Raw genomic sequence first — 17,684 nt, 5'->3', positions numbered from 1 at the left:
AGCAGATTATCAGGGAGCAGCCTACACTGTAGGACATTCTGCCAGGAGCCAGGGGCTCACCACAGCTCAGGCACAAGTTGGTTAGCACCACAAGGGTACCCAAAGCTGAGGCTGCTGGTTCTCATTTTATCCTAGCTGCTCTGGGCATCTGTGGGCAGTTCCTAAGCACCCTCTGAATATTCACTTACATTATTACAGTTTTCTCAACTTACAGAGGACAACAAGAGCTGCTTTTAAACAAAGCCTTAATTTATGCAACTTTTCACACAATTTAGTTGCAGCATACGCATCTCCTGTGCTGCCAGGATTTTTGCTGATTTTTAATAAGGTTTTACTGAGCCCAGTGACTGTTGCTTATCCGAGGGGTGCCTCCAGAGCAGATGGCATATGCCATTACTGCGCCTTGCTTTCACCTGTCCTTGCATTTTCAGGTCTTCTATGCAGAATTCTGTGGCTGAAAAGCGAAGCTATCTAAAGAGATGACTAAAAGAAGAAAACAAGTCTATTTTTTTGTCATGGCAAGATGCTCTAATTCAAAGTGCTTACACATTCATGTTACCAAATTAAAAAAAAGATTGTGACAAAAGGATTTGAATTATATACACAGCAAAGAAAATTAGTTTTAAGTGCATTTATTTTGAAATAAACAAGAATATTATATGTATATATTCATATTTATATTAAATAATTTTATTAAACATGAAGAAAAATAGTCTTAAAAACTAATCTGACACTTTCACATTCTATTTAATATTAAGTAACTATAGATAAGAAATTTATAGAAAAATGCAAAAATTGCTTCAAGCCAGCCACAAAAGCAAAGTGCACTATTGCCTGGGGCAGTGGAGCAGCAAAATGATGATGGTACAGCTGCTTCCTCCAAGGGGAGATCACTGTGAGAGACAGCCATGAATAAAAGGAAGGATGGGAACCCCTTCAGTGACTCCCAATGTTTTCTTCTCTCTTCTTTGTCCTTTGCCACTGAAGTAGCAAACTGGGTTTTGCATGTGCTGACAAGAAGCAGTGAGACAGTTCTGCGTACCGAGACAATACACTGAATACAGCTGATTCCCTAAGTGATCACTCAGGGACTGCAGCTTACCTCTGTTCTGCTGTGTCAATTCAAGAACATTTATCTCAATTTATTTGATTTATTTCTTGCTGTCAACAGTTTAAGGACACCAAGGTGGAAATTTTGAATTTATTTATACTGAAATATTAACTGAAGTATCATCCTTTGATAGTTTTCTGAACTGGCCTGGGTTTTGAGTTTTTTTTTTTTTTTTTTTTTTTCAGATAAAAGCCACACTTAGCAATTTTTTTTTTTTTTTAATTTTTTTACAATTCTCAGTGTGGAATTTCTTAAAAAAAATCTTCCTTCTCATTTTGTTTTGTTTTTTCTACCAGAAATATATGTTACTATAAATTAAGCATTTCAAAACTTAGGTGCACTGTTACACAGACACCATACATCTATTCACATGACATTTAAGCTGATAATTGAGCAACATGTGCACTGAATAAAACTGTAAAAAGTTTTATTTCATGATTTGGAGTAGTAAGATATCTAAAAGCATTATTTTAGTTCTGTTTTGATTGTCTGATTACCAAATATTTCTGCTTCGGATGACAATTTGTTGACATTAGATCAAGTGGGTGCGAATTCAGCTGGAATCATTTCATGGCACAGTCTTTTCCTAAAAAGATACAGATTTATTCAATATCCAGTAAATCTCTTCAAGAAGGGTGTAAAAAATATTTGTTCTTGTTTGTGTGGATTTAATTCCTACTACCTAACAATAATGTTAATAGGGAGTAAGGAAATATGCTGCTGCTGAATAGCAAACAAGTAATATTCAAATAATACTACTTAGTGTTCTGTACTGTGCATGCATTCATGTTTTGTTTTGTTTTTGCTTTGACACAAACACAAGCTATTTATCTAGTTTTCAGATACAGCATTCCAGAGTAGCAAATTAGACAACTATAACTTCTATTCAGTGCCACTTCATTAAAAGTGCACTATTCACAATAAACACATGAATTTGTACTCTACCTGAAACATACCAGTGTATGGCAATAAAATTTATAATAAATATTACAAAGTGTGTGCTACATGAATTTGAACATTTTGACTTGTCTTTGACACACTGCTTGTAAGACATCTTAAAATCTGTACTATTTTTTAAAGGATAAATTCATAAACATAAGACTTGGAGAATCTGAACATTGCAGTTCATACAGTACTTTTCCTAGGTAAATACCTATCATTCACATTATAACCATAACAGCTTACTCCTTGTAAAATAACAGCCTCTAAGACTTTAATTTGTCCATTCAACTCACGTGTAATTGTTATGCTACTTAATGTAGTCTCATTTTCAGTTTAGCACAAACTTTTAACAGTGCTCATCTGAAAGTGAATTCACAGTCTAAGCTGATGCAGGCGGTTTCTCTTCACTGCCAAACATCTTCCTGCCCAGGTGTAAGACTTATTTTTGTTTTCTTTTAAATCACAAATTTATCTCAAAATAATAAAAAATAATATTCAAAAGGTGTTCTTACAAAAGAAGGCTTTGCCCACTCACATGGCATAGTTAATTCATCAATTAAATGAAATCCATACTGAAAAGCAGTTTTAAGAGTCGATGATCACTACACTAAGTGGAAAAGAAGTTCTGTGTTTTCTACTGCAGCTGGAAGATTCGCCATTCACCTGGGTTAGTTTGTTCTTTGTTAAGAATTCATGGGAAAAAATAATTTTAGCCAGTGCAGATAATCCTGCTTTCTTCCTTTATCTCAGCATATCTCGTCTCCGAAATTGCTTCCACAGATCTCTGAGATGCTCACTGGTTACAGTCATCACACAAGAGTAATATTCCTTCCAACCATACTTCGGAGTCTCCTGGGAAAAGTGAAAAACACACAATTGGAAAAAAGATACCATCCACTAAATTCATTAATTCTACCTTAAGTTTTATTCAGACTGATACACACTAGATAGTTTTTTCAATATTAAAATAGTGGTAGATCAAACCTACTCTCTGTAAAATGAGGGTTATAAATCCATACATAGGTTAAGTATTCAAAAGGCATCATCACCTCACAGCACACAATTAGCATTCAACCAATAGCCTGTTTATATTAAAAGATGCAAGAAAATATTTCCTCTTTATTCAGGTATGCCCAGCTCCCTCTCTAGTTTTGTTCCTTGCTTCTTTGTATTGACACTGTACTAAAAAGTTCACCTATGACCCCAAACAAAAATCACAGAAAATTATTGATGTTCATTAAACTGAGACACTAAAAGCCAAATACCATATGGGCAGATGACATGAAAGTTTCTGTATATTAGATTAACTTAATCTTAAATTTTAGTTCTGCAACATGAATAGTTATCCACTGAATGGAGAGGAAAGCTGGCCAAGGGCTGGCCTGGGAGATTCGCTGCTCTGTGCTCTATGCTCTCTGTATTTATCACTGGATCTCATGATTTCTTCCACTGCTCCTAACTCCACAAGTCTATTTTCATAGTAAGTGTAAAAAATAGATGGAGAGATACTAAGAATTAGAGCAACTGGGGAAACAAACCACCTTCCTCCTAGTTTATATGCTGAGCATATGCCACATGGTGTGGAGTATCCCCTGGGCCAGTAGGGGTCAGTTGTCCTGGCTGTGTCCCCTCCCAACTCCTTGCGCACACCCAGCCTCCTCGCAGCTGGGGTGGGTGAGGAGCTGACAAGTCCTTGACTCTGTGTAAGCACTGCTCACAGCAACCAGGACATCAGTGTGTCATCAACAGTATTCTCATCCTGCATTTAAAACACAGCACTGTAGCAGATACTAGGAAGAAAATTAACTCACTGTGAGCTAAAACCAGGATACATGGTGAGACTGTCCAATACCCTGTTTTGGGTGAACTGAGTGAAGATGTTAAAGAAATTGCCACACTGCAGAACATGAAAATCCACCACTGGACACTGAAGCCTACATCTGTTTATTCTTATCCCTCATCTTGTTTAGTTAAAAAGCACAGAAGTTTATAAAGAAGTTGTAGATATTCAGCACACAATTCAATGCACAGTAGTATATGATGACGTTAAATGAAATATTGGAAACCATACTTACATGAATGCATAATTTAGCTGATATTTATAGTCAGTCTAATGAAAAAATGCATAACTTGCATATTGTAATGCATTATTTAACAAAAGCATATTCAGTTTATTAAGCTGTGCTTTAAGATATGCATTTATTTTTTATTTTATGAAACCAGTTTGAAGAAATGTTCATGAAAGTCATTAAAAGAAATGCTGAAATACACTGACTATTCATCTACTTATTTCTCATGTATGCACTGTTGTTGTATGTACTCTCAGTGTACCAAATCCCCAGAAGGAACAGCTTGTGCACATGTTCTGCAATGCTTTCATGTTTCACTGGAACATTCTCCTCCCCTTGTATCCAGGTACATTTTTAAGCTTCTTGTCAGGTTTAGGATCAAAAGCCCAAGTTCTGCAATTTCCAATTACTTTTGTAAGATGAGTCAGGAAGATGTGCCTAATCACACACTTCTCACCTCTCTGCTTTAGAGAAGAGGTAAGCAGAAGTCTCTTCAAACACTAAGCAACAGCCTCTTTCATTTATTTAAAGCTGTCTTTTACACTAGATGTATTAAATTGCTGTGTACTAGGAAACTATAGAAATAACAAACTTTAAAGATTAGCTACATGAAAAATTTAATTTCACTTGACAGGATGAAGTGTTTACAGAAGAAAGCAATTTATAGTTGAAATTGCTAGAAATGAGGTTCTGAATCCATGCTTCAGTTTTTAATGTCTTTTTCAAAATAAATTTCCTTCCTTGCTCAGTCTCAAGGTACTATTTTCAGCTATTAACCATTACCTCCTAAAAGCTTGTAATCAGAAATTTTGAAAACTCACAATATTCAGAACACCCAGAAATCAATTATTTCAATTTTAAAAAATCTTAAGATTCTCAGAAAATTAGTAGTACATAGAAAGTAACTTCTAGATTTACATTTGTGATGTCATAATTACTTTCATTACTTCAGTAGTCAATAAAATCACAGTTATGGCCTAAGTATCTATTACAGTTACTGAGCACATTTAGCAAAGAGTATTTTAGATGGACTTGAATCCCTTCATAAGTTGGTCTCTAGCATCCCTTTTTGGAAATTAACTTTGAAGGGCTTTGTTAGAAATTTCCTAGATAATCCTATCAAAGGACATTCAAAGCAGAGCTGTCCTCTGTGCTGTGTCAGGCAGTTCTCCACAAAGGTGTTTTTTCAGTTCTCCCTGCAGTGTATGCAAAGCAGTACCTGCAATGCCCAGTCAGGCTGTGTGCCCTGCAGGGACCACACACAGCTTGTACAGCTGCTCCCCAAGGAGCAATCTGCATTATTTATGATTAGGGTACAACATTCTTTACACTGTGGAGTAATGGCATTAGTGCATTTCAGAGATATGTGATGTACAGCACAATGAGCTGTTTATTGCTTGTCAGAGTGCAGATTCACAGTGGGGTATAATCTATGGCAAGCCTGCCAAGTATCTTAATCTCCTTCACCAGAGTTCTACATTTACCATAGAAAAGCACAGTGTTTCAAAGCACAATGAACTGCACATTTATATTTGGAAAAAAAGTAAAATTAATAGTAGTTGCATTGCACCTAACTGTGAGATGTAGTTGCAGCTGATTTTTGTATTTTATGTACATTTATGTGCTTCTTTGGACATCAGACTGAAATTTAATTATCTATTGAAATTGTTCCTTTCAAATCTCCAATGATTCAATTTTTATTATCTTTTAAGATTATAAACCAAATGGAAAATAATGATTTTTAGAATTATGTAAAATCCACTTTCACTCCACAATGTATGGCAAAGACAGAACTATCCCTATTCTACGCCACAGTACTTTGCCAAATCAATTCACACGCCTTGGCTAAAGGTTCCATTTCTATTAGTAGAAGTTTACAACAAATCTGAAGAAATATTATGAGTTAGGCAACGTTTTGCACCAGCCAACAGCTGGTTACATCACTGTAACCAGCCTGGGCTTGATCTCTTTTCTGACCTTAACAGTTCTGGGATTCTGACTCGTGATAAGAAGCAGTTGCTCAAGTGAAGAGCAGGAGCAAACTAATGTGTCAGCAGAGAAGAGAGCATTTTATGTATACAAGGCTTACATTGTATTCTTCAGTGCACAGGCAACAGGTATTTGATACAGACCTACCACTCAAACAAGCTTGTATACAATGAGAATTTTTGTTACATCCAGGAGCTCCAGGTAGGAAGAAGAGCAGGGTAAATAACTAGAGGCTTCTGCATTAACTCAGTGAGGTTGACTGTAGCCAAGTCCATGCTGTGAAAACTAACCTGATTTCTTCTCTCTCCAAATGGGTAGTGTAGATGTACTATAATTCAAATTTTTTTTGAGAATGACTTTATACAGAATGAACAACATCTCCCTTTCTAAACCTTTTTTCCCAGTTTACAGCATCTTAGCATATGAATTAATTAATTTAGTGCCTGAATTTAAATCTGACAAGGTGTTGATGTATGTATACTTGATGCTTTTACCAGTCTCTCTTCATGTCACCAAAATAATTTTATTAGGTTTGTTGATTAGATACTGAATTCCTTTGTGTCACTGCATTTTCTTCCACTTGGTCACAAACCCTTCACTGAAATTATTAGGGAAGCATCATGGCTATGTAGCATTTTGCCAATTTCCTGTAAGAGCTGTTCCACGTATTGAAAAGTTTACAGTTTAAATAATACTTAACATGAAACTACAATATGGGTTTTCACAAAAAGACAAAGTACTTCTAATAACTATTTTTAAAAATACATGAGAAAAGAAGAAAGGAATCTTTGAAAGTCAAAAGTTTCAAAGATATAAAGTTACATAAGATTAAACTGAAGCCATTACTTCCTCTCATGTGACTAGTGACTTGGATTACTGAAACATTAAATTTTAAAAAAATTTAACTACTTTATTAGTAATTTACACTTCCCATTAGTAATATGGAGAAACCAGACGCTCTGGTAACATCAAATTTCTTCTTCTGTCCTTCACATAGTTGTACAATGCTTCAGTATTGGGGGATAGTATTGAACAAAAAGCCTCAGCTTAATATTGTGGCTCAGAATTAAAGCCAGCAGGGGAATGAAGTCAAACCTTCCTGGCTCAGGAGCAGGAGATGTGCTGGACTCCTCACAGGGTCACTCAGAGCAGCACTGGCCATGGGGCCTTGCTTGTCATGGTGTACAGCTCTTTGCTCCTCCCCTCTGTAAAAAAACATCTGGGGGCCAACAGCCTTCAGAGCAACTCCTGCAAAGTCTTTACATGGACAGGAAAACCCCTTAAATTGCAAAGGAACAAACCCTTTATGGAAGAGGAGAAATGTCTACTAGTGCAGTGTCTATGTCCCCTGTTTGTTGTGACAAACGGTTTCACAACACAGCTACAGCATATGCACACCCCAGTTTCCACACTGAAATCTGCAGTATACAATTGAACTGAACAGATGGACTTTCATGTAGTGGATATGTGAAAAGGGCCATGGTGATTATGTGTGGACACAAAGCTGATTTTTCAAAATTGCTGGTACAGCATTAATTGAGGCAAAAATACATGATTGCTTTCAAGAATGTAGCAGTATAAATCAAAGGATAATCAAGTCACTGAAACTCAGAAAAATCTGCCTCTACAATCTTCCTTGGTAAATACTTATTAGCTAAAGGTACCTGAGAAATTATTTTTAAAAAAGTAATGGCACAGACAGAAAACAGCAACAGAAACTAAGAAAAAATACTTTTCTACTTTCAAACACAATACAAAACCACAGCTGGCTCACAGAACGGTGACAGTGTGAGTCACTCATTACCAACTCCAGGATAAAATTCTATTGCTTCAGTCAAAACACAACACGACGCCTTGAGCTACTACATTGCTTGCAGCCAAATAACCTATTCCTGAGTTTTGGAACAGGAAACAAAAGCAGTGACAGTTCAACATTCAGCCATTCCTGCAGGCATGCCAGCACACTCAGACTGGTGGCCAACACATACCGTGATTTATCTGCTATAGAGCTCCTTCCTCACGCAGGACTTGAAAGTAGTGTACCTCTGTATAGGTTTGTAGCCCTGTGGAGCAGAAGATGGAGAAGTGTGCAGATGCAGACAACACGTGAAGGCAGCCAGGGGTAAGCATAAGACAACGGTATCATGAAAATACAAAAAAATGGCTTTAATTGACAAATAGCTAGGAGGTACAGTACAGTATGTGTTATGCAAAATGTTTATCATTTAGTCATTGATTTTCAATACTTCTGGTTTAAAAATGGAATTTTTAAAGGAAAGGAAATCTTCCTATATATTTTTAAATTTGAAAAAGAAAGGGAAATAATTATTTTAACTAAACAGTAAGCAAAAAAAAAGCTTTTCATGTTTGAACATTTAGTAAATTTATGGCAATACTCTGACTGGCCACTTGATGGCAGCTTAACATATGAGTTTGCATCAACTACTAAAACAAAAACAAGGTTTCAGGTTGTGCTACAAAATTGCAGAAAAAGAGACGTTTCATTTGGTAAAGTTTTTAAGACATTTACTTTTCCAAAATCGTATCTGAAGTTTGTATTAAAATGAACATTTATTGTGTTCCTATAAGAGGTAGTACTGACCCTCCTGAAGTTTTTAAGCTTTTTAATAAGACAAACTTGCAACTTATCGACTGATGTTTCAGAACTGAATTTTCATTGGACTTGTGCAACTCTTTGCTTTTAAATAGGTTCACTTTAGTCCGACTGCAAAACCACAAAATGCCCTTTTCTAAAATACATGGTCCCAGTACCAAATCCTGTAATGGCCTCAAGATTCTGGGCAAACCTAATTAGTGAAACAACTTTTAAAAAGGTAGAATTTCTAAGTATAAGATGTTAATTGTAAAATTGTACTTCAAATCACAGGCCTGAAACAGTTATTTTGGGATCACAATTGAAACTGTTATTTTGGGATTTTTTTTGCGAGATACTCAAGACACTACATTAATTGGCAGACATTAATTGCAGAATACTTAAAATTAAAATCAGGCATTTATACTTCATAAAGGGGTTCAGATTTCTCATGGCCAAAATTTCTATGTTGCTACAAAATACTGAATAAGCTGAAGCTGTTACAATTTTTTTATCTGTATAATGAAACTGACCAAATTTTCATATGGATTCAAGCCACAGTTATTGATAAAGAAAATGTTAGTAATTTGTTAGTTTTGATTTAGCACAAGACGACGAGCCCTCCACATTGTAGGAGAAAGAGGGCAAAGTTTTACTTGTTTTGGACACATTAAATACTCTGCAACTTTTACGATACAAACAATAGGAAGCAATTAATGACACTTTCCACCAATTTGTTCTGGGAAAAAGGTTCTTTGGCATTTTCTACTTTTCATTCTAAACCTAGACTGCAATGGGTGGGGGGTGTTTATTAAGCCAACATTTTTGCAGAATTTTTTTTATGAAGGCAAATTTTTGCAGAATTTTTACTATTATCCACTCTTAGAAAAAATTGATTTGTGTGACACTTATGAAAACTTACTGGAAATTGTAATTCTTCCATTTACTATTGTAATTATCTTGGAATATTACTGATTAGTGAAAAGAATGTATTTAACAGAATTACAGGACCAAATCACAGTTGTCTCCCAGTCCAGCAGGTGTCTAACATTTAACTTAAATTAGAATTATAATTAATGACAGACTGTGTTATTCTTCTGAATACTGGCTATTCTTTGTAGTTCTTTTACAGTCCACTGGAATATTTTATAGTGCTTCAGGGAAAAGCATAATACATACATAAGACTGAGTAGTGCTGATGATACAGAGTCTTAAACTTATATGTGATTTCTGTCATGCATTTTGTGAAATAGGAACATGTAATAAATACAAGAATTACTTAGTAAGCAGACTGCTGGTTAAATCAACATACACTGCACATTTACAATTAGTAAACAATTAAAACATACAGCTGAACAGCTTGATACAATTGTGAAACAATTATCATTACCACACCATAATAAAAGGAATTGAGGACCAACAAGGAAATAAGTTTGTTACAAATACAGGTGTTGTTACCACATTTTTTGTTTGATCATAATGTTACAGAAATAACAAGTAAACTATTAGACTCAACACCACAGAAAGTTCTAAAATTACATTTAGGAAGCTAACTAAAATTAACTAAAATAACATATTGAAATGTGACTTTAGGAATCATAATACAGTTTAAAATTTATGTCTAAGCAATAAAGTAATAAGGTTGTTAGTTAGAACACCACTTTACATCTAGTTTAAAATGTTAACACCTGTCATGAGAAGACAAAAAATGACTGTAAGTAATTTCCTGCCCTCTAGCTTATTATAATTGAATATTAGATTCAGGGTTTAATTATTAAAATCAGCTCTGAACAAGAACACAGTATTGTTCAGCACCACTTCACTAATTTTTATTTGAAAATTAAAACTACCTTCTGCTCCAACTCTTTCCAACTGTCATCATGAGCATTTGGTATTTCACGTAATGTTTTAGAAGAGCTGACCTTTAACTAAACTTCCTGAGCTTGAGAGAGACAAATTCTCTTTTCTCTGCATGGAATATAGACAAAATTGCTGAAATTGTTAAAATTCTTAATGCTAATCTGCCAATCACACAATACAGAAGAAATGACAGTATACAGGGGATTTCTCATCTCCTATTTGGTTTGCACATTATAAAGGTACATCAAGTCCTCTAAATATTGCTTTCTAATAAAAAAAACAGCAAAGAAGAATTTAAGAAGGATTTTATCTTACAGATTGCTTCAGTATTTCTATAAATGTATAAATGTATGTCTTAAAATATATGTCATAAATGTATGTCTTTAAACACAGACACTGCTGGTTTGAAATCTACAGGTGCCACATATGCTAAAGTAGGTGGTAAGTAGCAAAGTCCACTGAGATAACTATAAAAATTAGAGTCCTTACCCTAAACCCTCGATTGAGTCTGTCCTTCATAATGCCAATAAATTCTTTATAACTCAACTGGTCGTCTCTGTCGACATCAAAAATCTTGAACACAGTGTTCACCAAATGTGGTGAGAGTTTCACACCCGTGGCTACATACACAGCACGCTTGAATTCATCTGCATAAGGAGAACACCAGGAAAAAAGTTTAAAAAGGTGAATTTAAGGGTACTTTGTGAACAGCATATTATGAAATATAACTAAACTTTTAACTCGAGTTTTCACATTTAAATACTCAAAAATATGAAAAAGTGAAAATCAGGACTGAATTTCACAGTTCTAAACCAAGTAGTTCTTAACTGATATAAAATGACGCTGCTTAATTTGTGCCAATTATTTTACAAAAAGGATAACAGTCCATATACTGTACTATGTGCAATAACAAAATTGGAAAATCATATTATAATTAAACCTATGTTACATTTTATGCCATTTACTTATTTGACACAAAGCACAACCCAAGACAGAGCACAGAGAAAATGACAGAATCCCTTGGTAAGGCCATGAGGTAGGAGCACACTGGTGTTATGGGGTCAGACCCATGAAGAGGCTGCTTGAGGAGAGCACACAAGTCTGACCACTTTGCATATTGCTCACCTTGTGTTCCCCAGGCATCACAGATGTTTTATTAAGGATTATAGTAGGTGCATACATGCCTGGTTCTTTAAGTACCCACTTACTGATTTGTTAAAAATCTGTCTGATCTCTCTTTGGACCTCCTGACACTGTTTTCTTGTACAGCCTTTGCAGAAGGCCAAGTTTCAGATGCTCACTGTGTAAAGAAATGCTTTTGTTTACTTTAATCTGATGTCTTACTGGTGTCATCAAGTGCCTCTTAACTCTTGTATTGTAGGATTTGATGGACAGCCATTCTGCACTCAGCTTGCCCACCACTTATATAACTTCACATGATATCTCTCATGATATGACCAAGCCTTTTCCTCTCACAGCTGCAGTCCTACCATTTTTAGCCATTTACTGGAAACATTAAAACTACAAACTAGGAAATCAATTTTTAAAAATTGCATTTTTGTCAATGCTCTATATGGGTATCAATGGATTTTTATAAAAATACAGATACTTACCTTGACCTATGGAACGACTTGCAAAATTATACATTTGCATTGCAATTGTGAAGTCTTCTAGATTGTTCAAGAATTGAAAAAATGATCTAAATTCTTCAAATGTGATACCCTAAAAACCAGGAGAACAACATGCACTGTAAGAATTATCAGTAGCAACAACAACTGAATAAACAAACCTTGCAATTATATATGTCAATTTCATTTAACAACAGATACCAGACCCATTTAAAAAAAGGTATTTTTAGTAAAAATCAAGTAGAGAACTGGAGTTTCTTGAGGAATAAAGTATGTCTTTCCTCTCTGTGACTGCAACAAGACAGCAATTCTCACCAGAGTAGTCAAAAATACTGTTCCACTGCTGAGGGCAATTTTTAAGAATTCCAGGATTGTTACAATACGATAGTCAATACTGAGAATAAAAATTCTAGGTTTAGATGAACATTGGAGTATGTTTACTTCTGAAAGCCACTATTATATACATGTGAGTGTATGTGCTCATATAAATACATTGAATGGATTCATAAATATACATTATGGTCTATCTTAAGCCTGTACTTGAGGGTGAAATTTTCATATATCCAGATTTAGACACCCAAGTCTCTTCATCTGAGGGCTTGCAAGTACTGCAGGGTTTGTCCAGCTTTTAAAAAATCAATTGCATTTTGACCAGACTTTAGACTATCTTCTGTGAAAGCTTCAATGAAAGTGTTCTTGTTAAAAGAGTTTATCTTCATTCCTTGTAATATTGGTTCTGCTCTTTTCTCATCTTAGTTAGAGATCCAAACATCTGATAACCTATCTCAAGATCAATTCTGAAAGAGATCTGAAAATGAGACTTTGAACTAAGCCAAGACCATTGCCTATATCAAATTCCCCCTGGTCTCAGCCATTCTGAACATGGAATGGCATTCTGTGTCAAACCTTGATCTCCCTGGACTCCTATAACTATAATTCCTGGCTATTTTTCCATTTGCTTTTATTCTTTTATCGTATTTAAGTACTTGTCTCTGAAAATATACTTGAAGGCAAAAGTAAGACCTGTGAGCCTTTATGTTCAAACTAAAGCATTGATCTATGTCTCTGCTCAAACATATGCAGTCTTTATAGTATGGTGGAACACAGGAAACATGCAAGTGTAGGTTTGTGCCAGAAGGTGGCAGAGGTTGGATGCTAACCCATATGAAACAGCAAGGACTCTGGAAAATGTGGAGAGCAGCATAATATTGCTATAATAGAAGAATTTAAAAGGCCTCCACACACCTGAGATGTAAGTCCCTGCTTAAGATATCCTACCTAAACCCTGGCCAAGATTTATAAACTCTTTGGAGAGCTTGGCCCATCTCCATCATGAGTTGCTTTTCTCAACAAGCAGATCCTTCACAATTGGGAGGAAACCCTCATATACACAAGTAGAATTACCATCTTATATAAATTTTTATCTTAAAAACTGAATTTAATATTACCAACACTGTCTTTTTCTTTCATTGCATTTGACACTATTAGTTTATGTGCCCAAGTTCAAGTTCTTGCACTGTGTTTAGACTGAAAGCTCAATGGGACTGGAATAACTCTGCCATGCATTTGTGAAATTCCTAGATCAGTGAAACTTCATTTCTCAGCCAGGAGCCTCAGGTACTATGGCAAAACAGCAATCATAGAGAACATCCACCCCAGTCTTGAGTTGACACTTTTAGGTTCACAGATCCTTAATGTGCACAATTTGTCTGTAAAAATTCTGAATGCAAAAAATAAGTGTAAGAGGTTAAGCTACTGCAAAAATCTTGTTTGTTTGCATGAATTTTGCTTTTCCTAATAAACTGCCCTTTCTCATCCCTCAGTTTTCTGGCTTTTACCCTTCCAATTCCCTCCATTGATCCTGCTGGTGGGGGAGTAAGCAAATGGCTGCATGGGGCTTGGTCAATGGCTGAGATTAAACCATGACAAAAAAGGGAAGTTAACTTTTTAATTTAGATGGGCAGATTTTATTTTACTACAGCAAAGAAAACTCAGATTAATGTACCAATGCTGCTAAAAATAAACAGACTTTCTTCAGGAGCTGATATCTGTAGTAATTCATGATGCCAGCTTACATGAGTCACTGCTTGGCATCTAGTTAGTAAAAGGAGGAAGACATCCTGTGAGCAGGCAGTGTGCCAGCTTAACATTTTAACATGATTAAAGTATGAGAAAAGATCATCTTGATGCCTTAGGGGATTCTTTGTACAGCACCATGAAAAGTTAACATTGCCATTGTGAGAGTACGGGCATATTACTTTACACACTCAACTAATTTTTCTTCTGAATTGAATCCTCTGGTTAGTATTAGTATTGCAGCATATCACTGTCATGAAATAAAGAGCAAATTTTATAATTTTCAAATTGTAATGCTATGACAAGAGCCAAAAAATGTGACAACATTTAATCAACATATGAACACCCCATCCATGGCAGTAAGAGTCAAAGTCCTATTCTTAAAAGCCTGTGGCCAGCATAAGAGATGTAGTGACAGCACATTTACCAAGCCAATGATACAAAGTTATGAAAAACAGCGATGTCTTTTTTCACTTAATGCAGGTATAGCATATGACATACCTCAAATACCCAAATGTATGGCACCCATCCAGTGCCAGGACACTGCCAGATGACAGCATAAAAGCAAATATGCAACTGAGTGACAAAGCTTTCCACATGGAGGTTTTCCTTAACTGTTGGTCTCACCAGAGACCAAGAAGAGGAAACTAGTGTGGAATACTTGTTATGACCTTGGAAGACTTAGACAAGAACTTCAAAGACTACTACTTGTGTTCAAAAGAAAGTGTCTGTATATTTACTTAACTTCACCTTTGACATTCAAAGTATTTCTCTGTAACTACAACTGTCATTATTTTTCAGTTTCCCACGTGATACTTACATTACTGTTTCTATACAAGACCCAAAGCGAGTGTTTTTTTTTTTTTTTTTTTTTTTTTTTTTCCTTAGATTTCCATCTGGAAGCATGCAGTTATAGCAGTTCTGTCTTGGCTCTGAATATTGAAAGCTGCACAGACATTTTACAGCAGTTTGATCCGAGCACCTCAGTGCCTAGACCAGGAACTTGGAAAGGGTGACTGAGCAGGAACTCTGATCCCAGTCTTACCACGTCATCTGACATCCAATCTGGTCAAAAGAGACAGCCCTGCTTTCCCAGCTATATTTAACATTCAGTGGCCCTAACTGCTGTACAAGCACAGGAATAATCAGATAATCCAGATATCTGAAAACTGTTAATTTTTGGAGTGTGCTTCTATCAGTTGACTGATCTTACTTACTGTGGAGACTGAAATTAAAATGTCATTCCTCAAATAAAAACAAAACCTAAACAAACTGTTCAAACTGATTTATTACTTTTCTTTGCAAGCTCTGCTGTCAATGCTATTAAAAGATATAGCTATTGAAAGAGTTAGATTTCTAGGACAAATTAATCTGATCTTCTTCTGTAAAGACAAACAGAAGAAGTATATCCAAAACATCTCGTTTGAAGGGCTACTTTTAACATTATCCTATAGATTTTCACTGATGTATAGTCGGTGTTACATTTCTCTCAGATACACTTCTGACAATGCATTTGTTGTTAAACAAATTAAGGACTATCTACCTCCTGACCTTTACTGTTAATATTATAATTTCTGTCTCTTCAGTCTTTAAAAAACCCACAGACCCAACAATAATTACAAACAATTCACTAGTAAGACTAAAAATCAATGTGATAAAATGTGATGTTGTTTCTGAGGAAATGCTACTCCATGCTACTCCAGTGGCGGAAGGAGGGAGGGAAGGAGGGAGGGAGGGAGGGAGGGAGGGAGGAAGGGAGGAAGGGAGGAAGGGAGGAAGGGAGGAAGGAAGGAAGGAAGGAAGGAAGGAAGGAAGGAAGGAAGGAAGGAAGGAAGGAAGGAAGGAAGGAAGGAAGGAAGGAAGGAAGGAAGGAAGGAAGGAAGGAAGGAAGGAAGGAAGGAAGGAAGGAAGGAAGGAAGGAAGGAAGGAAGGAAGGAAGGAAGGAAGGAAGGAAGGAAGGAAGGAAGGAAGGAAGGAAGGAAGGAAGGAAGGAAGGAAGGAAGGAAGGAAGGAAGGAAGGAAGGAAGGAAGGAAGGAAGGAAGGAAGGAAGGAAGGAAGGAAGGAAGGAAGGAAGGAAGGAAGGAAGGAAGGAAGGAAGGAAGGAAGGAAGGAAGGAAGGAAGGAAGGAAGGAAGGAAGGAAGGAAGGAAGGAAGGAAGAGAAAGAGAGGGTTTTTTGATAATTCATTGCTAGAAAATGTTTATTTTTAATGTCTTATGGTTTTTCCAATTTAACCTGTTCTATTGGTTATGTCCTATCTAAGCTTCAGCAATATTACTAGCTAAATCCTATGAAATACAATTCCATGCTATTTACTTTTCTACATTTTGTTCAGCAAGTAATCTGAAAAACCAGGCATGCAGTTTATGATCAAAATAAAATCCTGGTGCTAAGTAATTCAGTCCAACAAAGCCATGTTTTCATGTTAATGACACTGGGACTGCATGCTGAGTCCACTGCTGAGCAATTACCTTTTCTTCAGGAATACTGCCACGCATGTTTTCTAGGTAACTTGATGTATTTTCCACATTTGTATACCTCAAGAGAATATGGGCAAAGTCTTCCTCACTGATGGTGTTCATCCCGTTAGAGTAGGAAAGGAATTCTATCTCTAGAACCTCAGTTTGCAGGTTATCCATAAATCTAAAACACAAACAAAACGTGAAGAAATTGTCATACTTTATATTTCTACTGTTTGTATCCTTAAATAAGGACAGGGCTGGGGTATAACCTTTCCACCCCAAAGTAACTAAAATTTGCAGCAGCACTGGAAGAGGACTTTTTATTATTGGGCCACTTATTGTTTTATTTTGCTCTTTGTGTATATAACACACACAAAGGGAACACAAAACATAAAACCATACCTGCATAAGCTATGTGTATAGTAATATAGTACACATTAATTAGAAAAACGATACAAATATTTTTATAAGGAATTAATGAAGTTGGGACTCACCTATAAAAATCTTCAAAGTTCAGTTCTGCTTTTCCTTTCTTGCCAAAAAAGTGTACCAGCAGTGTAGTATCTGACAGTGAACTTGTATAATCATCAGCACGCTTAAATATTAGAATAAAAAAAATTAAAGGCCATGATTGGATCAGATACAGAAGTATAATCTGAGAGTGCCTATCATCACAATAGACTTTTCTATTAAAAGAATAGAATAATATATAAATAATAGAATAATAGACTTTTCTATTTGTATTTCATGTTTACAATCTTTAAGAAGATTTTAATCTTGCAATCCATTAAATTAATTTTGCCATGCAATTTTCACACAAAATAGCAGTAGCTGTTAATTGCATTTAGTAGAAAGTAGTTAAACTAACAGAATGATATAATGGAAGCTGCAATGAAGGGGGAAAAGGTATGAAAAATAAAACCAGAAACTTGTGAGGAAAAAAAAAATCTCATC

At 35.7% G+C, this 17,684-nt stretch overlaps 1 protein-coding gene across 6 annotated transcripts in view; it reads right to left on the bottom strand.

The window, feature by feature from the left end:
• Positions 1-1,263: 1,263 nt before the first annotated feature.
• MICU3 (mitochondrial calcium uptake family member 3) overlaps positions 1,264-17,684 on the bottom strand; it is a 51,550-nt gene continuing 35,129 nt past the window's right edge. For 4 of the 6 annotated variants that reach the window (XM_059470046.1, XM_059470048.1, XM_059470047.1 and 1 more), the window contains 6 exons: positions 17,225-17,325; positions 16,740-16,911; positions 12,178-12,286; positions 11,054-11,211; positions 8,100-8,174; positions 1,264-2,905 (listed from right to left, as the gene is read on the bottom strand). In XM_059470046.1, the coding sequence (XP_059326029.1) occupies positions 8,106-8,174; positions 11,054-11,211; positions 12,178-12,286; positions 16,740-16,911; positions 17,225-17,325 (609 nt within the window). In that variant the 3' untranslated portion in view covers positions 1,264-2,905; positions 8,100-8,105. The remainder of the gene's footprint in view (positions 2,906-8,099; positions 8,175-11,053; positions 11,212-12,177; positions 12,287-16,739; positions 16,912-17,224; positions 17,326-17,684) is intronic. The other 2 variants (XM_059470044.1, XM_059470045.1) reach the window with 1 other exon arrangement.

The sequence above is a fragment of the Ammospiza nelsoni genome, chromosome 4 (assembly GCF_027579445.1).
Source record: "Ammospiza nelsoni isolate bAmmNel1 chromosome 4, bAmmNel1.pri, whole genome shotgun sequence".
NCBI lineage: Eukaryota > Metazoa > Chordata > Aves > Passeriformes > Passerellidae > Ammospiza > Ammospiza nelsoni.
This window is presented reverse-complemented; position numbering and strand designations above follow the sequence as displayed.